The following is a 25,300-nucleotide window of genomic DNA, read 5'->3' on the forward strand; positions in this document are numbered from 1 at the left end:
TCTCCTCTGGATATAGCCGCCAGAATCCTGACAGAGGGGCTCCCCTTCTCCCCGGAGAAGGGAAATTATGAATGAGATTTTCCTCTAGAGCTCCTTAGTACCAAACCAGCCAGGATTGCTTCCCAATCTCGAACCAAGCTCCCGAAGAGCCAAAATAGCCTATGGATAGTGGGGACACAGATTAAAGAGGCACTCAAAGTCTGGGAGGTAGGAATCAAACCCAGGCCTCCTGAGTCATAGTCCAGCACCTCAACCCCAAGACCCCCATTCCTCCTACATCTCTCTGGGGTGGGGTGTTCTGGGCACAGAACTCAGACGGGTGCCTAGCTCCATCTTTGTTATTTTGCTCTCGTTCTGTAAGTAGTCTGTGGAGCACAGGACAGAACTTGGACTCCAGGCACAGCCTCGGTTGGGAGACTGCACAGACTCACCCGTAGGTCTTGGTGAAGGTTAGCAGCCCTGCAAACTAGGTCAGTAGGTCACCAATGCACCTCTTTGAGCTGACAAAGCTGATTGTGCTGCAATCCAAAACTAAACCCATCTGTAAAGGCAATCTAGAGCCTTGCTCAGCCTTTGATCTAACGGGGTGGTGTTAGATCAAATATGTATAATTTATAACAGACCTTCAAATTCCTTCATTACTTCAGGGCCAAACTTGTTTATGCTCTGTGCCACTGAATGCAGACAAGGCTGTCCACTGGTCATGCACGTGCCATAACTACTAGCAGGGAAGTAGTGGAAAAAAGTCAGAGCAATGAATTTAGTGGCTCTGAAAAAATGGCTTTTCAGAGGAGTTTGAAGCACCTGGCCCTGTGGCATGCACCACAGCCGAGTACACAGACCAACCACACGCTTGTTCAACGTATTAAAAAACAACAGTGAAAGAGCAAAGTTCACGCAGCAAGCCCGGGCACCAAGTAAGCCCCACAGTAAGAGGTTAAAGAGAGGGTGAGCTGGTACAGAGAACCTTGCCAGGACACTCCACGGTGGAATGCATTTCATCCTAAACAAATAAACCTCTCAGCTCTTAGATCCAGGGCTTTGGAGCGGAGCCCAGAGCTGGAGCGCAGAGCAGTGGAGCTGCAGGTTTTTGCGCGGAGCTGGAGCGGAGCCGGAGCACAGCTCCAAAGCCCTGCTTAGATCTGCTCTCCTCGGAAGTAATTTTAGCATTTGAATAGACATGATCTTAGATGTTTGCTCCTGACCGTGCTGTGCTACAACTGCCACGGCTTTCTCAGCCCCAAAACACTCCATCAGAGCATTTCCCTCTGGGTAAAGACGTGCAAGGAAACTACAATACCAAACATATGAGGGATCTAAGAGATTAATTAGGTAATATTTATGAAGGCTCTGAAGATGGTGCACCTCACAAAACCACTCTGACTGGCAGACATTGCTCCAAAGACATTCCGGACAAGAAAGACAGGCCTCTTTCCATTAGACAAGTTACACAGGCAGAGCTGCAGAAGGAAGCTTGCACTGAACAATGGACGTGATTTTGATTTGTTACATCCTGAGTAACTGCATGTACATTTCGAATAACTACTGGATTCAATGGAGTTACTTTGCTGTATTAAAATCTGACCTGATTTCTGTTACTCACTCTCTTAACTTTAAAATCAACTCACAAGTTGTTTAAAAAAAACCTCACACACACTCAAAAGTTTGCAATTCTTCCCACTGTATTTATTTTACTAGGAAAACAGTCCATATCAGGACAGGACAAAACAAAAGAGATAGCGGCAGCATAAACCCCAACCCAACACTGAATAATTCGGACACTTTGAAAAGCCTTAAATCATCCAATGTATCTGCTGGTGACTGCCTGCCTCTGCGCGGTGGTGAAATGTGTCAGCATTCATATCAGGTACATGAGGCAGCATTACAGCTGAACGTTGCCTTCCATAGCTGGTAGGTTTGGCAGGAATGGTGTTGTTAACAGAAACATTTCATTTGCGTGTTGTTATTGCTACATCATCGCATTTACAGCGAATCAGAACAGCAAGATTTCCATTCAGCTCAGTTCTACCTTGACCTAAAAAGAAGTTTTGTAAGGACAAAACCCAGTGCCTAATTACTGTATGTCAGAGTCAGAAGTACAATGTGTTTATAGCTGAAGAAAGATAATTAGCAAAGCACCCATCTGACTATATAGCAAATTATTCTCATATAGGCAATAAATGCTCCCACCTCCCAATAAAACATTTCAAGCTACAATGATGCAACAGTCTCTTAGAAATATTCTCTTTGGTGCAACAAATGCACTTCGAAAGTCCTGGAAGTTAGTCTCCCCCCTTGTGTTATTTTTTTAAAACAATCCACAACACCCAAACCTTTTAGTAGTTACATGTCTGGAACGTGCAGTCTCACTGACTTGGCATCTGCATTCGCATGGAAGGCAGGTCAGGATATAACAGGGTACACAAGGTTGACCATAATTAGGACTGATCTGTACAGTAAGCTGGAGATGTTCATTTTGCTCTGTGTGTTTCTCTCTTTCTGGTTGCAGACACAAGAGTGCATTTTGGCTGCCTGCCACACTTTGGGCATTATGTAAACAAGAAAACAAACAGAGGGATTTCCTTGGCAAAGGCTTTTAAGCAAGAGAACATCTGAAGTTCTTTGAACCTGTGAAGTGCTATATTAAGAGTTATCATTACAACCAGAACAGAGGGAAACTTCTAATATAGTTTTCTTTTTATCTTCTACATCAATTCTAGATAATACAGTAAAATCTGAAAATGTCATCTGCATAGATCTATTGTTTCAGCCTGTATCCAGCACGCCCAGAAAAAAACCTTAAAACGAGGCGTATAACACAGTACAGCTGGATAGCTAGCCTGGATAATGCCAACTGCAGTTTCAAAAGCAACTGTATGTGACACGGACGCGGGATTTGGAAGCAAAATGGTCTCATTGGTAGGGCGCATACAATTACCCAGCAAGCTCGTCCAGCTCACAGCCACACAGGGCTCTGAGCTTTCAGAGTAAACTGAAAAGTTTGTCTGCGCTTTTATGTACACTTGGGGCTAAATTCCACCCTCTAATGCGTCCACAGGGCAGTCACTGAAATCACAGAGCCACAGATGCACCAGAGTGTGTCGTTTAGCCCTGGATTCTTTTTTAGTGTCCTCTGGGGGAAAAAAAGGAAGATGTGGCTCCATTTTATTCTGATTATCTACTCTAATCAATTGAGAAGCAAAACATTGGATAATGTCTTGCAGTTCATGTTTAAAAGTAATCACCACATCTCTTTTTCACGGTTATGAATAGACAGGGATTTTTTTTTAATGACTTGCATGTTATTAATTTACTCTACTGCAGTATCTTCCCACACTGTGAAATGCATTATCACGCCGTGCTCTGAGTGACAGCTCTGCTGTCAGGTTGGAGGTTGATGAGGGAATTGCTTGCTTGGGCCAGTTCTGCAATGGAGACGCGTCCTCTCTGTTTGATAAACTGAGCCACGGCGGTCATCTCCTCTGGAGTGATATAGATGAACTTTCCTCGGTCATCAATCACACCTAGAAGACAAACGTGATCTGGAGTCAATACTTCAAAGCTAACTACGTTTCCCCAATAGACATTAATGATCCCACACCTTTGGTTAATTCAGGGACTACATTTACAGCACACAAACTAAATTCCAGATTTAGCAAGGCATTGTGGTCCAGCAGACAGGGGCACTGGTCTAGGAATAAGGAGACTTGGGTTCTTCTATTCCTAACTCTGCCATTGGCCTGCTGGTGACCTTGGGAAACACACTTCTGTGCCTTCGCCTACTTGGTCTGTCTCGTCTATTTTGACAGCTGGGACTTGGGGGCAGGGAGTGTTTCTTAGGTGGTAGAATTCCTTTGCTGCAATTCCTACAAAGAACTTAACATTTAGGCTGCTGGTGTGCCAAGACCAGAGCCTGTCAATCTGATCAATATTGTTTCTTTTTTTCCTTGCACCCCTTATCTGCCTGTATCCACCTGTTGTCTCTTGTTTTATACTCTGATTGTAACAATTTGCAGCAAGGAATGTCATTTTGTTCTGTTTGTACAGCACCTAGCACATCGGGGTTCTGGCCCATGACCGGGGCTCACAGGAGAATAGTCTCGGTTGGGCTGAGAGGCAGCAGAACAACACATATAAATAATAAAACCAAAGGAGTGTACTGCTAGTATTTATTGCAAGAAGACAGTAACACATTAACAACTGTAGCCCAAGTTGCCAATACTAAAAGCCCCCTGTAGCAAACCCTCTTCAAGTCCTTCAGATAATTTAGCTCCCTTGAACTCAGACAATACCTTTTCCTAGCCGTCAAATGATGACAGGAATGAACAACACTTGCTATTACCATAATTGTATCTATTCAGGGGACACCAACTTAAAAATAGGGATACGAGGACAAGCACCGGCCGAAGTTCTAATGGACACTTGTAGAACTAGAAACTATTTGAATTTAATTTTTACAAAGGGATTAGATTCCAGGCTGGCAGTGTCTCAGTCGAGTTCGTAGGCCACTCCACCAGCTGAGGAAAGGGAAATCCTAATCTCAACAGCTGCACAGTTCCGGGTTTTTTTTTGTTTTGTTTTGGTTATTTGGCGCTTCGGGTTTTTCTTTATTAACTTAGAAATAAGATTTAAAGCAACCCTAACAGTCTTGTCTAGTCCTTGTCTCCGCTGCTTCCCAGACCCCTGGAGAGGCTTTTCCCAAACCAGCTCCTGCTCTCTGCTGCTGTTTCCCTCTTAGCCTCCTACTGACAGGTGTGGAGAGCCACCGCCCACTTCCTTTCCTGACCCCTCTGTCCTGTCAAGAGGCAGGAAGCGATATATGCAATTTCCTGTAGGGCACATGACTAAGGGCAGGCATGTGATCCACAACTACCACTCCCCGTTTTAAAGGCCCCCAGAACTGTAACAAGTGCACTGGGATAGCCTGGATGCACCCCAAGGACTAGTGCCCTGTGACAGTCCCTGTTCTGGGCTCTAGGTGTTATGTTTTCTAAAAACAGGTTTGCAAACTACCCAAAAACCCCTACACGATTCCGCCGAGACTTTTCTCTTTGCAAAAATAATTGAGCTCTCAGCGAGAATGAAATTCACACCTGTGCAGCCCAGCAATGCCTGTAGGCAGCTCAAGTGCTTCAGCAGAACTGAAATGATACACAGGCCTTGATGCGGAGACTCTGCCGGGGGGTGAAGGTGTATTATTTTAATTCTATACCGCAACAACAATCAGGTACAAAAATGCCAGAGCGCCTCTCCAGGATGGCAGTCCATTTTAAACCACCACGTTTCAAAGCTGAAATTAGGGTAATTAATATATCTATTGATCAAGCCAAGTAGGAGTTCTTGGTGATTACAGGATCAATTAAATAGAAAGCATTTTCTTACTACCTGGCTTAGGGGTCCTATGCATTTCCTGCATCATCTATTAACACATTAAACAACTCAACAGAAACCCATAACGTTTCCACTGTCACCTGTGAGAGTGCCATCTGCCATCAGGTCTTGTACTCTATTAATTGCATCCTGTTGGAGGGGTAGGAAAAAGAACCAGTTAAAAGAAGAGAGATCTCACATTTCCAGGCATATCAGAGAGATTGTGCTTCATGTCTTATTCTTGAGTGCAGAATATTTAGGAGAAACATGCATATCAGCATTTCTACACAAATGCAACCGATAAGCCTGTTATCGGGCCAAGGTTTTGTCTTAGCCAGGATGCGGTCAGCCTCTGTAACCCGGTGTATGCAAATAGCTCTCTCCCCACAAGAGGCTGTTCTTGCAAACTTATGTTAATCATACCTCTCGCATTCAGATATTTCATGGAAGGGGATTGCAGAGAGACCTCTTGAGCATTAACAAAGAAGGGTGGATGTGTACTGAAATAAAAGGGCCAGACCATGCAACTATGCCTATGTACACCAGCTGAGGACCTGGCCCAAATACAGTAATGAAAATATATTTGTTCTGCGCAAAGTCTGCTGTGTTCTCCACTGGCCCAAAAGGTAACATGCCCAATTTATCCGTGGGGTAACTCCAAGGGTTTCCTCGGCGTGTCAGAATCAAATCAAATACATGGCCCCTCCCCAAACTGCAGACAGAGCCAAGGCAGAACAGGAAGAGAGACAAATGTAGACTGGGGGAGGTTGGGTGGGGGGGGAGGAGAGAAGAAAGAGAAATGGAGGACAGAGGCCAAAAGGTACAATGTAAGGTCAAGATTTCCCTTGGAAGCTTCTTTATAGTTTTTGCAGGGGTGAGGTTGCTTGTTTTTAATAAGAAAACACAGCCTAAAAACATGTAACCATTTAAAAAGAATTTAGCGGGCTATAAATTGGGGAAGGGGGCACTGTGTGGGGGAAATGCCAGCAAAACATGAGTGTAGGGACAAAAATAACTACTATCTGTTCTTTTACTGTACATGAAACAGTATGGCCAATGTTGTAATTTTCCCCACTCATCTGGGCAGCTTCCACCCTATCCAACAACGACCATGCTTGTAGCTATATTTTATGTGACTCTGTAGCCCAAAGTATCCCAGGAGAGAGCATGCAAGCGTGTGCCGGATACAGCTCCAGAGGCCAACAAGAACTGCTGGGGTACAAGACATTCTGAGCCTGCTCCTTCACGGCAAGGACTCATTGGCTAATGAAGTTATTGGCTGGATGGCTCTTCCAATGAATTCCGCTAGGGTGCTCCTTCTGTTGAACTTCAATCAAAACCCAAGTATTTTCAGTAGGACCACCAAGATTCACATGGAAATTACCCAATTTGCCCACACTCCCATTATTAGTGTTGGTATATTACTTGTAATGCTTACCTGGGTTCTTAACCCCAAATGGGAAGCCAGGTCTTCCAGAAGAACCACCTTTGCATTCTATGGAAACAAAGAAGAGTTATAAGCCACTGATGAGAATGGGGACTCGCTTTTTATCTGTTTGGCCACAGAAATATGCAAGATGCATCTAGTGGGAGAGAAACTAGAATTCAAGTTTGCAATTCCTAACAAATTCTCCTGCTTGGGAAACAACTGAGTTGAATTATTTATTTAAATCAGTTTTGCTTACGGAGAAATTTGAGGCTCTTTTCCACCTGCGGATGAAGCACTGCATGTGTTTCTAAAGATCTGTTACGACCAAACTCTTAGAGAGGTAAGATCAGCAGAAACATTTTGGACTACTGACGTGCAGCTATTCATAAAAAGGAGCCTGACTGTTCTTCCTGCAACCTGTATCTTTCCCCACCAGTATTAACGTAAGCTTTCAGTTTGCACAAAGCTATTCCTTTTCACTTCAGTTTGGGATGTTGCAAATTACGTTTAAAAAAAAAAAGGAGAACTGGGCCAGACCTCCTGGTGTACTAAGCTCTTGGGCGGTTTGTCTGCTCCTCCCGCCAGCCCCCTGCAACACTAGTGTTGTTGCCTTAATGACCTTCTTTAGCAAGTTAATCCCTTATCTAGTTTCTCATAGTTAGAGATGTACTCCTAGTGCTCGGTCAGAGGGGCAGTGCGATATGGACTGAGGACAGAACTGGGAGCAAAGAACTCTCGAATTTTCTAATTGGCTTTAGTCCGAACTTTGTGTGTGACTTAGCCAAGTCATTTAGTATATGATTCACCGCTGCTTTACTCTAGACTTACACTGATGTAACCAGAGGGAGTTACACAGAAGAAGACTGGAGTCGTACAATGCACTGGTGAAATGGGAATTCAACCATTCCATGCCATGGTTTCCCTATCAGTAGAAAGGGGTTAATATCTCATTTATCTAAATGCACTGTAAAGATGCATTAATGCTTGTAAGGAACTCTAAATATAAAGGGGTATAGAGGTGCTAAGTATCATTCTCTTTTAGTTCCAGGCCACTATTCTTTCCAGTATGGTGGGACGGCAATATCTTGGGGAGCTTTATAATTTCAGCTGCAAGTATTACGTTTAAATTGGACAGAACAGTTTCAGAATGATAACGTTTATATTTTGACTTATTTAAGGATACAGCAACTCTAACCTGAATGGACAGCTGGGAAATAAACAGGTTGTATACAGTCATGCCCTCTCTCATTAAGAAAAACAAAAAAAAAACCCACACAGACTTACTAGTTGTGAAGTTAGATACAGCCAAGCTAGAGAACTGACTACCATGGACTGAAGATACAGAACTGAAACCAGTCTATGGAATTCAGTTCTCAGAGCTGGGAACTGCTATGGATCATCACATCTTCATTTTAAAGGATAGGGGGCAAAAAAAACAAAAACAAAAAACAAAACAAAAAAAACCCAACCCCCGACCTCTTACTAAATGAGAAAAGAGGATTTAAATCTTCCTTTAAAAACAAACATCCCCTAACTACTGAAAGAGTTTACTGGAAGCTTTCCAGGTTAAATCGCTTCATGGCTGGTATTCTAGGAAATCGAGGTTCTCTTTTGCAGAAATACAGTCACTGAAGCTCGAGGCCTGATTCACGGCAGAGCACTTCAGCATGTGCTTCACTTCCAAAAACACATGCTGAAGTTCCATCCATTTCAATAGGCTGGCATGTGCTTTAAGTACTTTGCTGAGCTGGGGCCAGAAACTGTAATTTAGGGCCAAATCCGGCTCCGGTTATTTACGCAATGAATCCCACCGTAACCAAGGGGAGGATTCATGTGAGCAAGGGGAGCAGGATTTTGAGCGAGAGAGAGAGCGAGTGCCTACGTGCACTCAGGATTTATCCCGCAGCCTCTTTTGGTATTTTTGCAACAGGTTCTTTTTTAAAAACAAACTGGCAGCCACCGGAAGCTGCTCAGAGGTTTGAAATGGGAAGTCCAAGTGGAAATGGTTTAATGGGCTGAGGCACAGTCTGAGGTGCAGGTGTATGTTTCTCTTTGCATTTTAGGCTGCCTCACCAGCACTTCGCCTGCTCATCCTTCTCCAGTGGGAATACTGCCCATGATCCGAGCCTCCCTGCAGCTTTCAAACAACTGCCAATTAATTTGCAAGGTACCAGTTGGGCCCACAGAGTCCTCCTTTTCGTGAAGTGGCCTGCACAGCTCTGGCTTTGAACCCCAGTTTGTAACGTCACAGTCGGTTGCTGGGGAATGGAAATGCTTTCGGCACTGATCTCTCTCTCTCTCTCACACTCACACACACACTCACCTGAGACTTTAGGAGCTGCAGATGAATTTAATAACCAAGGGATTTTGAAAGGAGCCTGAGGGAATTAGCCACTCAAACTTCATCTAATTTCAATGGGATCTGGGTGCCTCACTCCCTTTGGGTCCATTGTAAATCCAATCTTAATCACAAAAACCCAACCCCAAAAAACAAACCGAAGAGAGTCTACATTTCATGTAAAACCTCCCTAAGAATAAAATATGAAGCAAGCTGCCTCCACTCAAAAACGGACACCAGCAGAACAGCTTCCTCAACAGAAAGGTTAAATTACAATTTTTTTTTTTTGTTGAGGCATCGGCTGCTCTTTAAGAGCACGTGACAGACGCTTTCAGACTGACACTGCCGGATTAGCACTGTTTCAGCAGAGAAGTCATTCCTTCTGAAAAAGCAACAACATATCCAGGTAGGAGGGATTGCATGCTGCCCGTGTCTTCTCTAAACTAAGTATATTTTCAAGCTAAAGAGAAAGTTAAAAATGTTAAAGACAATATTGCTCCCAATCCTGCTGTCCATTCCTATTCAGCAACGCACGTGCTTAAGTGCCTTCCTCAATTGAGATGTTTTCCTGAATCAGAGCCTTTCGTATGTGCTTATGTCCCACTTGCTGAGTTTATGGTTTCACATGAACCAAGCATCTTAGCTTTCAGGTCTCAGAGTCACACACTGTTATTGTTTCTCCGGTTTCAGACAGACAATGTAAATGGCAGTTAAAATGTAAGTTGAGGCTTCTATTTTAATTGGAAAGCGCGAATCACCACAAATACCCCAAACTTTAAAAATGAAGCTCCCCAATGCCATTAAAAGGAAGCCTAAGACACCCTGATGAGTGATCTTTTCTACAACACCTCAGTAAAGGTTAAGACACTGCCACGCATCTCAAGGGTAGAGAAGTTAGAGAGGAAATCAAGTGAGAGGTTTATGTGACCTTTACGGTGCTTGTGTTTCAAGAGGATCAAAAAAAATGCATGTGGTGCGACAGACATCACATAAATTCAGCAATCCTCATTCTCACTCGGCGGTGGGGGGAGGGGAACTAAACTGCAATGGAACCAGTGAATTAAACTTTAAAATAAATAAATAAATAAATAAAATCATTACTGTGCGTTCAACATTCGCAAACTCAGGGCCGAATCTTGCATGGTATGGAGTGTCCTCAACTACCACTCACCACTATGAGAGTTGAGGGCAACCACCAGGATCGGGCACCGAGAAACTGGCTAGGTAATTTTTTTTAAAAAAAAAATATAGTAACTTTTCTATTCAAGACTCAGAAATTTTACTACAAGGACTAGGGTACGTCTACAGTGCAGTCAGAGGTGGAATTCAGCACCCGAGCTAGCGCCGATCTAGTGAGCACGAGTACAAAGAGCAGTGAAGATGCAGCAACAGCGTGGGCTGTACAAGCCCGCGCTGGGTACTTACACGGCAGCCAGCCTCTGCTGCTGCGGCTTCACTGCTACTGGTCCTTGAGCTAGATCAATGCTGCTATGGCACGTGTACTTTTGCTCCAACTGCAGGGTAGACAGACCCTAAGACAGACGTCATTGCTGTCAAGTCCAGATTATACTATGAAGGTCTTTTAAAGGTGGAATGAAATGCTCCGTTATTGATAACTTCTAAAAGGAAATTACATGTTCCTAAAGTGATCTGCTTAAACTGGACTATCTAGAACACTATCCCAAAGCAAACAGGAGAGTAAAATTCTATGTCAACATTTCCGGAGTTTTACTTTAAGTATCCAAGGTACCACTTCAACTCCTGGGAGCACGTGTTGACTACAGTGACTGGGATACAATAGCCATAGATGTGCATATAAGTGCCAAAATATGGCTACGAGATAAAAAGAGAAGGAGGAACTACTCCAGCAACTGTTCACACATTTGTGAGCTGCAAGAGCAAACACACATTGTTGTTCAAGTCCATACTTGTTTTATTAAATATCCACCTAGATATTAACAAAAGGGTTTCCTTCTTTATACAGTTCTCCGCCAATAAAATGTTTTCATAATAACTAAAAGGAACACACACTGGATATAAAGAAAGAGGAATGGTAGCTTACCTTAATGTAGTTGATAAATTCCGTTAGAAAGCTATGGGACTGGATACAGCAAGGAAAACAGTTATTAATTCAAATGAACAGAAATCAAATCAAATGTGTCTGCATATTGATGGAGAAACAAGGATTGTAAAACAGACAATCATACAAGGCACTGTACGAGAGACCGATTCTCATTTGTTGCACCAGTGTAAAACTGGAGTTAACATCATCTACGAATTTGCACTGATTTATCTGAAATCAAAACAAGGCTCAAGGTGTCTGTATTTAAATTAAGTATATATTTTATACTGTCCAACTAGAGTGGAAATATCCAATTTCTGTCTTCTTTATGTCTATGGTGGTGTGTCACATTCACGTTGAGACCAAGTTACTTTCTGCACCTTCTAGTAAGTAACAAACACCGAGGACCAGACCTTGCCCTCTGGATGTGTGAAGGGCAGGGTGTGGAGTGATATCAATGGGAGGCCGCTCAGATGCATCCAAGGGCAGAATTTAGGCTGGACTATTCATCACACAAGAGAAACTGGAGCCAATTTCTTTTAAACTTGGATGCCTAAAATTAGGCATCTAAATCAACAGTTAGGCATCTAAATAAAAGTTGCGTGATCATCAAAGGCCCTGCACAAACAAAATTTGCATTCAAGTCAATGGAAGATGCCGGGGCTCAGAACCTCTGGAAATTAAGTCATTTATATTAGTCGCCTAACTACAGATTTAGGTGCCTAATTCTAGACACGCAAGCTTGAGGATGCTGGTAACCAATAATTGACTGGTAACCAATAACCAGTGACAGAGCACGTGACTGCAGCAGGATACTGGATGCCTCAAAGCACAGGGCAGAAAGCCTACAGCCTTCCAGCCACGTTAGCACTTGGAATGTGTATCTTGGAATGTCTTTGTTTAACAGACATTTGAAATATGTACTTTATAAAAAAAAAACCATTATGTTGAGAACAAGGCCCCAACCTCCATCTTAAGCAAGTAAAGTCCCTTTCTGCTCCCATTTACATACAATAGCCATCCTGGTCTAGGATCTTATACACCACAGATTCCTTTGTTCGGGGGTGGGAGGGGGGCAAATTAATGTGACCAAGTTATATACTCCTGTTTAAAGGGAGCTGATCATGGGACAATTTTGTCTTAGCTGTAACTGATCTCCCAAGAGCATCCGTGGTATAGTTGGCACAGCTGCTTAACGCTGCATGTAACTTACAAACAGATGGAAAAAAAGTCTGTTTTAGCCACTTTTTGCTGCTGTAAGACACTACTACTCGTAAGTTCAGAAATGCCAATGGCACAGTAAGGGTAGATTTACAAAAGAACAGATAGGAGTTAGGCACCCTAGTCAAACTAACTTTCAGCAGGAGCTTGGCACCAAACTGCCCTTTGAACCTCTGAAAACCTATTCCACCATCACTAACGTGGCATGACTTCTACTGGTCCTAATTTAGAGCCATGATGAGGAATGCTCCTTTGGTTTGGAGTGGGTGGCTGGACAGAGGGAGAGAAAAAAAAATCACCAATACCAATCTGATTTACACCGATGCCACTCCACTGAACAAACTGGGGTCGCAGCAGCGTAAGAATTTTTGACACTTAAAAAAATGTCATGCTAACATCAAATGCATTCAGCTGCAAACATTTGGAGTGCGAGATCTCCATTCCCGTCATTGTTTCATAGCACTTAACATTAAAACAAAGCAAACCATTTAGTCTCTGATAGATTATGAATGAGAATCTTGCCTTCCACAGTGGCAGCATTAAGAAAAAAATTCAGGTACCACAATGTGAAATACCACATTTTATCAGCAGCATCCAAAAGACATGCTTGTATGCAACCATCATAGAGTGCTACAGTCCTATGCAGAGGGTAAGGAATTAGCAACAGTCACTTCCATTGCAGAGTGTACAGTTCTAACACCACACAACCAGAAACACCAGAGAGATGGGCACTTTAATGCTTCACTTAATAAATTATGTTTTAAAATCAGCTTTAGTTCAGTTTCATTCCCCTGATTTAGTGATAATTCAGCCCCTTAGAGATTGAAGCTGGATTTAAAACATACTTGGCAGCTATTTTGGCATCAACCCCTGCCTTCGGAATTGCTCTCTTCCACTGTTACCTGCCCTTCTAGCAGCACTTTCTGCGCTTGTGTTGCAGGGTTTCTAACCCTAGGAAGGCATTTGGATTACAGAACCCCTAGGCTAATGCTGTCAGCAGGCAGAACCCCACTGGGGGTTTGCACTCCTTTCCACGTGAGCTCAATTTGCCCCTTCGCATCTCTCTCTAAATCTAAAGGTGGCTATAAAGAATTCTAATGTTCTCCTATAATGCTCTAGGATCACATTTACTATACACAAGATCTGTCATTTAAAGGCAAAAAAATTCCTTATGTGCACTCAGCACACACCATCCAAGTGGCATTTTTAGAAGTAACTCACCCAGGACTTCATTCAGAATGGCTTGGATGGTTTTTTTTTCTGTTTTGATTTTTAAAACAATAAGGGGATAAAATGCAACCAGGGCAATGTAAACAGCTGAATCTATTCCGTCTCAGGAAGCTAGACGGGAAGCCAGGAATTCTGGCTGCAGTGACAGCACAACATACCTCTTCCTCGGTCATTGCTTCTTCGACACCCTCCTCTTCAACTACAAAACTCTCCTTCAGCTTGAGGTACTCTTCATGCTCCCTCTGCTCCTTTTCTTCTTTTGCTTTCTTTTGTTCCTCTTCCTGCAGAAAAATGAAGTGCTCAAGTCATTCCTCCCTGAACCAGGTTTAGTTTAACGGAGACCCTGCTTACTTGATCACTTGGGTGCCAATCAGATTCACTGGGACAGGCCAGGAAAAGAAGGATTTTCTGAAAACTGAAACTCTGAAACCCTCCCTTGATCGCATCATTAATTTCAAAAGCAGTTCTGCCTCTGCCCTTCTTTTAATACAGTAATTGTCTCAGTCAAGTCAGCCGTTCCTGGGCTGGCTCGGAAAAGATCTGATGAAGGGGAGAGAGACACTTTTATATAGCGAACTGCTTCCTCAATTTGCATGAGCACATTTCTTCTGCAGTGCAAGCTACAGGAAGTCCCTGCCCCCAAACCATACATTGATGCAACTTATCCATTTTCAGTTACTGACCCTGATCCTGCTCTCACTTACACCGGTGTAAAACAGGAGTAACGACTGAAGTCAGTGGAGTTACTTGTTTGCCACCAGTGTGAGAATGAAGAATCAGGCCTATTACAAGGTTTTAAAAAAATGTGTTTTTTTTTTTATGGCAGACTACTCAACTGGTTATATGTAAAAGATACAAGGAGCTGTATTAACTGCCTGGTTTATGAACAGAACTTAAGAGTTGGCTATAAGGAGAGAAAAATAAAGTTCCTCTGTGAGCAGTTCACTCTAGTTAGCTAAAAACTACACATTCTGGTGCCTTTCAATCATTTGTAGTCACTAATACTACTTGTGCCTTGTAAAGCATTTTAAATCTTCAAAGCGGTGCACAATCAGTAATTAAATCTCCTAACCGCCCTGTGCTGGGGGCATCACAACCATTTAACAAGACAGGAAAACAGAGGCACGCATGTTAAGTGACTCGCTCTAGGCTGCCCAGCAAAATCCGGGGCACAGCCAGGATGGGATTGCAGGGGTTTCGTGCTCAGAGCACACCATTTTGCTGCTTTCCATGCATTTTTCCTGAGTGTTCTCAGGAGGAAATACTACCACCATATTAGGCTATTTTTGAAGCACAATTTGATGCATGCCTGTTGCTAATGGCCAGTTTTCTCCATTCCACACTGAAATAATGATGCAGCATTTCTTTGACACTGGTATTATATAGCAGGAGCTTCCTTAAATGGAGGGAAATTGAACAATTGCATCAATAAAATGTACACAGAAAAAGAGGTCCTATCGTGAGGTATAATCCATTAGCATATGTATTAAGGGACACTGTTCAGAGTCAGACCCTACAAGAGACAGGATCGGGCCCTTAGAACACGGCACAGGAAAAACATCTGCGCTGTAGTAGAGACAGCCAAAAAATTATTATAGGTCTCAGCACTGCCCAATCAGACTCCCAGCAGAGTCCTTTGTGGGACACATCCACCCTAATTGAATTGGCATCATTAGCACTGACCCCCCACTTGGTAAGGCAACTTCCATCTTTTCATGTGCTGTGTATTTATACCTGCCTACTGTATTTTCCACTCCAGGGATCTGATGAAGTGGGTTCTAGCCCATGAAAGCTTATGCCCAAATAAATTTGTTAGTGTCTAAGGTGCCACAAGGACTCCCCGTTGCTTTTGCTGATACAGACCAACACAGCTACCCCTCTGAAACTTGTGGGAGTGTGGCCCTGAAGAGTAAGTATGGTGAAAAAGTGACTGGGGGAAAAAAAAAGAAAAAGCATCTAATTTCTTACCAGATCTGATCCTTTTGTGCATTCAGAGTCAAATGGGAAAGATTTTACTGCTTTTTATTGCTGCAGATTTAACACAGCTTTCGAGAGGGAGTGGGATTATTTTCTGGGTCCTGCCTCACCAAACAGGTTATTAACTAGATCTTGTTGCAGAATCTTTATTAGCAGCAGCGCATGAGCCTGAAAAAAAAACCCAGCCTGGCTCTCAGAGCTCTTCTTCACTAGTAAACTGAGCCAATTTGATCTAAGATCACTGAGACACATCAAAGTCCTTCACAGCTCTGTCCCTATTACATCCGTGCAACTCAAACACTATGTAGAATTTTGAAGCACAAAAAACCTGACATCACTTTCGAAGGGAAGTGATAAGAGTTGAAGAGTCCTTCAAAATTTCCAGGTGGTTGTTCTGCAAAAATCAAAAGATAACTGGCCCATTTACAACCGTCAGACATCATTTTCCTGTTTCTAAAAGAGGCTGACAAGCAAACCAACCAACCAACCCAGTCTCTCTCTCACATGTCTAAAGAGCTGCGCCTTTGATTTCAGTAGGACTAAAACCTGCCACGATGTTAGTGTCAGTATTTCCACATCCAGCACACTGCAGAAAACACCTCAGTGCGAGGAGATTGACAATGTGCGCCATTCTTGGTCCCATGTCTTTTTGCCTTGGTCACTCATTACAAGCTGACCTACATTTACTTCTCAGCCCTACAGCTCACATACTGTGATCAGCAGAGCATTTCCAGGGGGTCTGGGCAGCGCCTTTGGTAACAACAGTGCAGCAGCCGCCAGCCTTCAAGCCGGCATGCTTGTTAGTTTTAGCCTAGTGCAGGACACTCGGGATTTCCAGAGGCTTTGTTGAACAACTGAACTGAACAAAACAAGAACCCAACATCTCCCTGCTCAGCTGCTTCATGCATTTCTTTGGTGTAAATTCAACCATGATCAAACCTGAGGACAGACCCAAACTGTAAAGAGAGAAGAGAGGGGCTTGTATACCAATAAATTCACTGACAGAGGCAACAAACAACTGAGATGGGACATGTGGGGGGAAAAAAATATAGCAAAGCCGCTTTGTCTATTACATTAACACACATTTATTTTCACCTGCCTCTCTTACTGCTGTCTTTATATCCTTCTTTCCTATCAAAAGCACTACAGCTGCTGTGTGGAAAGCGTGGACCCAGGACTAGACAGGGCCGCCCGAGGGGGGCAAGTGGGGCAATTTTCCCCAGGCCCTGGGCCCTGCAGGGGCCCCCACGAGAGTTTTTTGGGGGCCCTGGAGTGGGGTCCTTCACTTGCTCCGGGGGCCCTGGAAAACTCTCGCAGGGCCCGGGCCCCCGGAGCTTCTTCCGCTCCGGGTCTTCGGCAGCATTTCGGCAGTGGGGGCCTCCCCGCAGCCGAAGACCCCAGGCCTCCTGAATCCTCTGGGCGGCCCTGGGACTAGACGGGGAGGTGTCAACAGGAGAATCTATCCACCTGTAGAAGTGGTCCACGTTATGAAATAGCGCTAAGATCAGTCCTTAACTACTTGGTTTAGTGGCCATATATGGTGCTGCCTGCCTCACTCCCAAGGATTTCAAACACACGAGGGCAACCAATGAAAACGTTTCAGGGAGGAAAGCGAAATTAACCCCCTGGAAAAAAGCAAAGTATGGTTATGTCATTTATTTCGGCCTGATCTCAGATCTATTGCTCTCAAGTGAGGCTGCAGGGAGCGTGGAGAGAGAACAGACAGGCCACCTCCCTTAAAGGATGGGCGGGGAGTGGGAAAACCCCAGCACTAAGGAAATTTGGTAACTGCCGCTGCTTACCTTGGCAGTGTTTTTTTCTGCTGTGAAGCAGTCGCATCTTAGTCCTCTTCAGCCTCAACATGACACCATGTTTGGGCTCTCTACAAATGTAAAGTATTTCTTCTGATCAATTCCTAGCCTACTTATGAAGCATTTCAATCCTTTTCACCCTCGAAGGAAGTCTCTCAGATCCTGGTATAAATTCACACTCCCTCAGAGACTGTAAACCACCCCCCTTCTAAACACTTGGCAAAATCCACATTTCCTGCTGTCGTACCAGTCCTACGTGGAGTCACATGCTGTGCATCTGCCAGGACCCACTAAACACTTTACTAGGATGGGGCTAATGGCATCAGGGATTTTTCTGCAGCGTCTCCGTGGTCTCAGCCAGGTGTAGCACCTTCCCACTGAATCTCTGGAGTGTTTGCAATGTTTTTTCCTCAAACACTCACTGTTTTCTACCTTGATTTGTTCTGCACAGCCGTTGCTCACTGCATGCTCTTCTTCCACCCAAACTCTGCCAGCCGACAAGCTGACTATGCTGTATATTCCCTTTCCATTGTTTACTCTCTCTCCTCACCCACACTCCTTTCTCCCCTCTTCAAATCCATTTTGGTCTATTGTTTCCATTGCTTTAGAAGTCTGATCGGGGGGGTAAGGGATGTCGGGCCAGACCCTGCTCTTATACCCGGTATCAAACCAGAGGAACTCCCCTGAAGTCAGTGGGTCCATCTGGATTTATAACCAACACGGGAGAACAGAATCTGACCTCTGGCCTCTTACAGGCCTGTGAGGCGCTGCACAGTTCTGCGGTGCCATATACATCACCCCCTGCTGTACATGCCAGGAGGATCCTGGCCCCAAGAGGATTAGCTGGATGATGATGGTAACTGGGTAGTGAGGCAGCAAGAGGGACATCATCCAGTGAAGTAGACTTCAAACCAGAGCTCTCAACTTAGGCCCTTCTTCAGCAAACCATCTAAATTGAAATAAAGCCACAGGGCAACATGCTCAAGTGGGCAGAGAACTGGATGGGACTTGGAAGACCTAGATTCAATTCCTGGCTCTGCCACTGGCCTGCTAAGAGATCTCAGACAAGTCATTTCCCGCTCGCTTTCTGCCTCGGTTTCCCCAACTGCAAAACAGGGATAATGGTACTGATCTCTTGGAAAGCACTGAGATCTATGGATGAAAAGGACTCGGTGTTACTAATGATCATCTAGTCTATCATCCTGACGGTACAGGATTGGAAGGGAGATGGAAGGGGATCAGCAGGGAGCACAGGTTAGGAGTCGGGCAATATTTTTGAAACCCAAACCGAGTTCCTCTGTATTTCACATTTTCACTCCTAACTCTAATAATGGGACCTGCTCAAAAGGAATTTTGTTCAAACGTTCTAAGTAACTTTACCTTCCTGCCAACATTAAGCATGGGAAATTTTCAGAAATTTATGAATGCTTGAAAATAGCCACAAACTGAAACCGCATTGCAGTTTTAGCTTGTGAGTGTCCAAGTGAACTCCGTAGATGCATGTGAATTTAATACATCCTCCCACCACAACTGTACAAGAAGGCTGCGCTTTTTAAAATTAAAGTTTATACTGACAAAATAAAGCATATGGGCAACATTTAAGTGGTTTGCAGATATCACTTGCAGCCCTACACAGGCTAAAAATACAGGCCAAAATTTTCAAAGCTGGGTGCTTCAAATTAGGGTCTTCAATATCAAATTAGGAGACTAAATCTAAATGGCCTAATTTACAGAAGCACTGAGTGCCCCAAAACCCCAGTGGGAGCAGCTGCAACTTGGGGGGGAAAAAAAAAATCAGGCTATTTTTATTTAGGTGCTGAAATATGACATTAGAAGCCTAACGTTAGCCATCCAGAAATTTTGACCAAAGCCTTGTCTGTGCAATATGGACATGGTTTATTATTTGCAGCACTGATTCGAACACCCCAATCCTGCAGTGGTACATTTTTTTAAATACACAAAACTAGCTCAATGGAAGAGGGGTTCTTTTTCTATTACAGCAAGCCATGTTTCAAAGGGAATTTGCTTTCAGGCAGCACATCCTGTTCCAATATAATATTTCGTTACAGGACAGGCATGAAGTTACATGTCTGTCTCAGTCACACACGCTGTATGCGATTTTTCAAACTACTGTAGATTTGCTGGTGCTGTAGGGAGCAAAACATACAAAATCGCTGTGCACAGAAACGCAAGCTCTTTACACAAAAGCTTTGCAGATTACTCACGAAGGGCGCTGTTTTGCAACATCAGAGGAAGTTAGTTCTCATTGATAAGGTGTCGGTCGGTAAACCATTTCACCACCAAAAAACTCCAAGAGTAAAAGGGAAATCCCCAGGGTAAGATACCGCTGAAGTCAATACCAATCATAAAGGAGCTTTTTCACAGACGGAGCCAATCAGGTCACCAGAACACTGGAAAGGAAACTTAGAAAATTTAAAAATATATTCTCTAGTTTGCAACATTGCAGCTAAGGGGCAACCACATTTTATTTTTATATATATAAATAATTACATTTAAAATAGCACCAGTGAGTTCATTTTCTCACAAAGTTTGAGATTTCAGTGCCCATGACTCCTATTAAAGAGCAGTTTCCGTTTACAGCTAAGCTTTATGCAATGCTGTGAAAAAAAAAGTTACCCAGAAGGAATGGACGGCATTTATCCATCCGCCTATTAAAGGTAAATCAGAGCGATTCTGGGATTTCACTTATCTTCAAGATTCTCAATTTTCATTAAACTGCCTGTCTCAAACCACTCAGAGCAGTGGGTTAATAGACAAGATGAGATTATAAGTGAATACTTTGCAGGGCGTCTATAATCAAGTCAATCCAGTGACTGGATCTTGTAAACTGTAAGTACAGTAACCCAATCAGGAATCACCCTAACTTTTGACAAACTTTCGTGGGCCATCAAACTGTCTGGATCACTGGAGAGAATCTATCTGTACGTTTTGGGTGTAGCTAACTTCTCTAGGCAGGCCAAAAGAACAGCATCCCCTACAGGAAGTGAATGTCAACTCTTAGGGAAAGGAAATCTCTTTTGGTAACTCTCTATAAGATGCACACAAAAGGAAAAAATTCTAAGGGTAACTCAACTAGCTCACTGAGTTTTACTGCTCGTTTGTTAATTCCTTTGGAAAATAGCCTTTAAAAAACTTCTCTTGCATGTATAAATCATGGTGCTCCTCTGGCATGTACAGTGTCCATGTGAAAAAATAGTGGGTTCATATGTTAGAATTTATATTACATGAAACAGTTATTAACACTATGTACAAAATACGTTCCCCTTCACATCCATGACTGCTACTTGCCTTCATCCCTGCTCCTAAACATCTTCCCTGAAATCGATGAGAAGAAAAACACAAAAACCCTAAGGACAGATGGCTGAGTTACCTTGAATTGCAGGAGTAACTGGATGGATCTGAGGCAAGGATCAGGACATCAGGAAGACTCAGTACAATTTCTTAGCTAAACTCTTAATTCTGAATTCACTGTGCTTTTTGGGATTATGACTCTGCAACAGAAGCATCCGTACCAAGAGCACCTGCCTCAAACTGAATGCACAGCTGGAGATACAAAGCACCATAACTGCCCTCTCTCCCTTTTTTAACTCGTGACTAATCAATCTCTCTGGTTGCATAAACCTTTAGTAATTTGGCCTTTCCATTTTCTAATTGATGTAGGTGGGTAGGAACAGTGTGGTGTGCTGCCCACAAGACTTGGTTTCAGACATTAAGTTTCTGGTAGGCAATAATTCCCCCTCCACCCTTTTTTTTTTTTTTTAAATAAAAGGGAAGTACGAATGGCACATTCTAGCTTAGGCAGTCTGCAAACAGCATCATCTCTCCTTGGCCCTTGTGAAAGATAAAGGGGTCAAACAGGTTAATATTTTGACCTTTGATGTCATAGGCCAAGTCTGTAAAAGGACCCGAAAGCTACAGTGTTGTGCAGGGAACACCTCCCTCTGTTAGCACAACACGTGTAGTTGGGCATACAGTTACCCAACTCCTTTTATTCTGGCTGTAAGAGGGTGGACCTGCCTCTGTAAGGGCCAGCCTGGCCTGGTCAATTATCAGACTTAGCTGTGAAGGGAGTGGCTATAAAGGCTAGCAATCGGCTCCCTTGAGGGGGGACTGCAGGAAGCAACAGTCTCCCGCAGCAGTCCCTGAGGGAGGAAGACTCCAGATGGTAAGCCCTGGACATCACGGCTGGGTAGAAAGACCCAGCTGGGGGTTTTGTTTGTCTTTTGAGGGTCTGTGGCCATTTGGACAATAAGTGGAGCCCAGAACCAAGAGCCGAAGACTAGCGTGGCGTGGGTGATAATTCTTCAGGCTGGTGAGGAAGCCAGTGTCTTACATTCTCCTATACTAACAGGTTAAATTCCTGTTATGGTGATCCTCCCTGTAAACAGTACTCTGTCCACTGACTGGAGCAGGAGCTTTTGATTAACAAGTCTTGGGTAAAAAGCCAGGGTGCTAGAATGGTCCCACTTCCTGCTAAAGATTCAGAGAAGAGTCAAAACCGGGAAGAGCAGCTATTATAACAGATGTCCAACTCAACTCATGGGCTACATGTGGCCAGAGTAGCTTGCTTTGTGGATGAGTTCAGAGCATTTGGTGGTTATTTGGCTACTGTTCTCTCTCAGACGAAATGGAATTCATTTGCTTAAAAACCGTGTGAGAGTTTCATAAGGCAGTAGAATACTCTTGACGCGCCAGCCTAGTGGGTAGACCTGTTGTTCCCACTAAAGTTACAAGCTATTGAAGGAAAGTGCTGAAAGGATCCATTAAGATACTGTTCTAAATAATACATGACTAAAACCATAGTAGTTCTGTTTAGGCTGGGATTTTCAGGAGCCTGAGAGTCTTTATTCATCTTCTTTTTCCCTAGCCTTGCAAAGCTGCCAAAAAAAACCACCCCAGCCCAGACACAAAAATCTTTTCCCTCTCACTTAACTATGAACGACAATGAAAAAAAATAAATAATGGTATTTGATTCATTTTGGGTGAGTAGAATTTTGCAAAGACTGCTTTGGTCTTTTCCTTTTAATGTGGCAAAGTCTATATGAAGAGATCATTGTGTAAAGTTCCACACTACCTACCACTCAGCTCCTCTACACTGGTTGACTGGACTCTATTAAGCAGCTTTCATGCTAATACCAGTTAAAGGTATTGCCACTGGGAACAAAGGAAGCCATAGGAAAACATAGGAAAGCAATATACCCCTTGTCACCGCCTCTGTCCTCGCTAAGGAAGCTTGTTCTCAGACACCTTGCACATACTGAACAAACTGCCTTCCCGGTAAGAAATCCACCTGCTGCGGTGGTTGCGTTTGTTGACAGATTTTGAAATCAGAAGGTTTTGTTTGAATCAGACCAATGCTCTGTCTAGTCCAGTGTCACATCTCTGTCAGTGACCAGTATCACCTGTTTCCAAGGAAGGTGCAAGAAACTGTGGAGTGGGTTGCTATTGGATAACCTGCTCACTGAGAATGTTTCTTCCTGAGCCCCATGAGTTAGAGGTTGTTTATTCCCTGAAATACAAGAATATATATAGAAACCCTTCCAAAACACTTGGGTTTTTTTTGCTCTCTTAATCCCTGCTACAATAAGTCTGGATGACGCTCTCATCATTCATAAAAAACTAACAGCCCAGAAGCTTTCCACTGATGTACCGGCACATCAGAGTAGCTCAGAGCGAGGAAGGAATTTTTCAACGGATAACCAGAGCGGAAACATTCTGTTTAGGAAGAAAAATGAGAGCATTTTAGGAGTCCTCTGTTAGTTTCCTTATGTAAAGTTTGGGATAACAAACACACTTTTAAAAGACTTCCTACACTCTATGTTCTATGCATTCAACACAGCGTGTTAAAAGGCAAAGTGACTCATCTTTTCTGATATCAACATACACAACCCCTATTTTGAGCAACTAAAATAAACTGGCTTACTGCAAGCAGGAAGACACAAATCAGCATCCTCGTCCCAGTATGCCAGTCGATTGACTCAGAGGGTATATTCTGGCCCCTCTGGTAGGTGCGAATGCAACGCATGATGCTGCCTGACATCTGACAGACTCACCCCGGGATGCATGCCCTGAAGCCTCTGTACGGCTTGCTCAAGTGCCTGAGAGAATATGAAGCTTGTTCTTAGCCACTAGCTGTCACCACAGTGGTCCTTGCTGCTCAGAGACGACTCGGAAGAACTGCCTGCCTTCCAGCCCCCTAGCTGAAGGGATACTTTAACAGAAGCTTTGACGTATGCCCAGTATCTGCTTTTCCTAATCGCTTTTACTTCACCCACTAATATTCATTTTTAAAGATTTCCGAAATAAGTATTCACACTTCAATACCCCAGGAGGCGCTGCTGCAGTCTAGCCTGCCAGCTTTGGTGAGTCTGTTACTGCCTACACAACATGGATTTAAAGTTACAGTGAACGCTGGGCTAAGAAGCCTTTCTGATAACCAGCCTCCTCCCCTAAGAGATCAATCTGGAATACCTCACCAAAGTTCCCATTATAATTTGATAGGACCTCTTTCATTAAGTATACTCCCTCGTGGCCAAGCATTTTCTGGTTGGTCCCTTGGATGGCTGTCTAAGTCAGCATTCACTGTCACAGCAAATCGACCAGACAACTCTTTAATGGCACAGTTATACCACAAAAGCAGCCGGTGTGGAGTAGTGGACAGACAACTGGACTGGGAATCAGAAGATGAGAGTTCTAGCCACTGGCCGGCTGTGTGACCTTGGGGCTTAGTCACTTCCCCTTTGTCTGTCTTGTCTATTTCGACTGTAAGCTTGTGAGAGCAAGGACTGTCTCTGCGTCTGTCAAGCATTTAACACAACAGGGCCCTGATTTTGGTTTGGACCTCTAGGCACTATCATAATACAAATAATTATGCAACAAAAGTCACAGGCTTGTCTGTTAGTGCCTGTAGCAGGGTGCTGGTGCAAAGGCACGTAATTAGCCCCTGCTCAGCCAGCCGCAATCAGGGGGAAATAGATTGGGGCTGGGGAGAAGTCTGGTGCCTGGCCTTTAGAACTGGCTGCACCTGCGGGCCTGGGGGTTCAAGGGCTATAAAGGCTGGCTGGCAGCCAGAAGGAGGGGGAGTGGCCAGGGGAAGGTCAGTCTCCAGGCTGAGGGCAGACTCTGGGTGGAAGAGGAGACTGTAAGGCCTGCTTTGTGTATAGTATATGACTGGTGGTGGGAGAACATGTGTAAATAAAGCCACGGGTGCTGCAGAAGAGGCAGCCTCTCTGTGCTTTATTGGGGCAGCCAGTGGGCCCCAGGAAGAGGGCCGGGCAGAGGACCTGTTACAGTGCCTAACACCAGCAGGGATTTCAGCTCAGCTGAAGGTTGCATACAGCCCTCTTTGTACTAAAGATGTAACAAAGGGCAAAATTTGCTTTAGAATTTCCATCTGCAAACTCAGTCAAGTTCTACCTGTCTTTCTTCTTCAAGGCGTATTCTCTCCTCTTCTTTCCGCCTTTCCTCCTCTCTCTTTGACTCGAGTTTTTTCCGTTCCTCACGCTCTGCTTCTTCAGCCTAAACAAAAAAAGGCAATAAATTATTCTCTCTCAATCTTTGGTTTCATAATTTACGAGCATCGCTTATCTCTCATCAGTTTCCTGGACTCTTGTGTCCAGAAATACACAACTGATATTTTAAAAAAAGAGAAGCTATTATAGTTTGTCACCATCATCAGGGTTTTCCGTTTGTTTCGAATGTTAGTATTTCCACTCAGTTTATAAATGATCCCTATGGAAATTTAAAATATCACTTTCTTATCAACGTTTTCACCTCCACTGAATGCATGTATTAGCTTGTTTTTGTAGTTTTGCTATTGAATACTGTGATAAAACCATTGA

The 25,300-nt window shown here is 43.7% G+C and overlaps 1 protein-coding gene across 1 annotated transcript in view; it reads right to left on the reverse strand.

Moving 5' to 3' along the window:
* Positions 1-1,661: 1,661 nt before the first annotated feature.
* The window catches only part of DDRGK1 (DDRGK domain containing 1), a 51,860-nt gene continuing 28,221 nt past the window's right edge, over positions 1,662-25,300 (reverse strand). The window contains exons 4-9 of the mRNA XM_039541497.1: positions 24,876-24,977; positions 13,809-13,931; positions 11,200-11,238; positions 6,809-6,865; positions 5,472-5,520; positions 1,662-3,524 (exon numbers count right to left, since the gene is read on the reverse strand). Coding sequence (XP_039397431.1) covers positions 3,352-3,524; positions 5,472-5,520; positions 6,809-6,865; positions 11,200-11,238; positions 13,809-13,931; positions 24,876-24,977 — 543 coding nt within the window. The 3' untranslated portion in view covers positions 1,662-3,351. The remainder of the gene's footprint in view (positions 3,525-5,471; positions 5,521-6,808; positions 6,866-11,199; positions 11,239-13,808; positions 13,932-24,875; positions 24,978-25,300) is intronic.

This window comes from Mauremys reevesii, linkage group 5 (genome assembly GCF_016161935.1).
Source record: "Mauremys reevesii isolate NIE-2019 linkage group 5, ASM1616193v1, whole genome shotgun sequence".
Lineage (NCBI taxonomy): Eukaryota > Metazoa > Chordata > Testudines > Geoemydidae > Mauremys > Mauremys reevesii.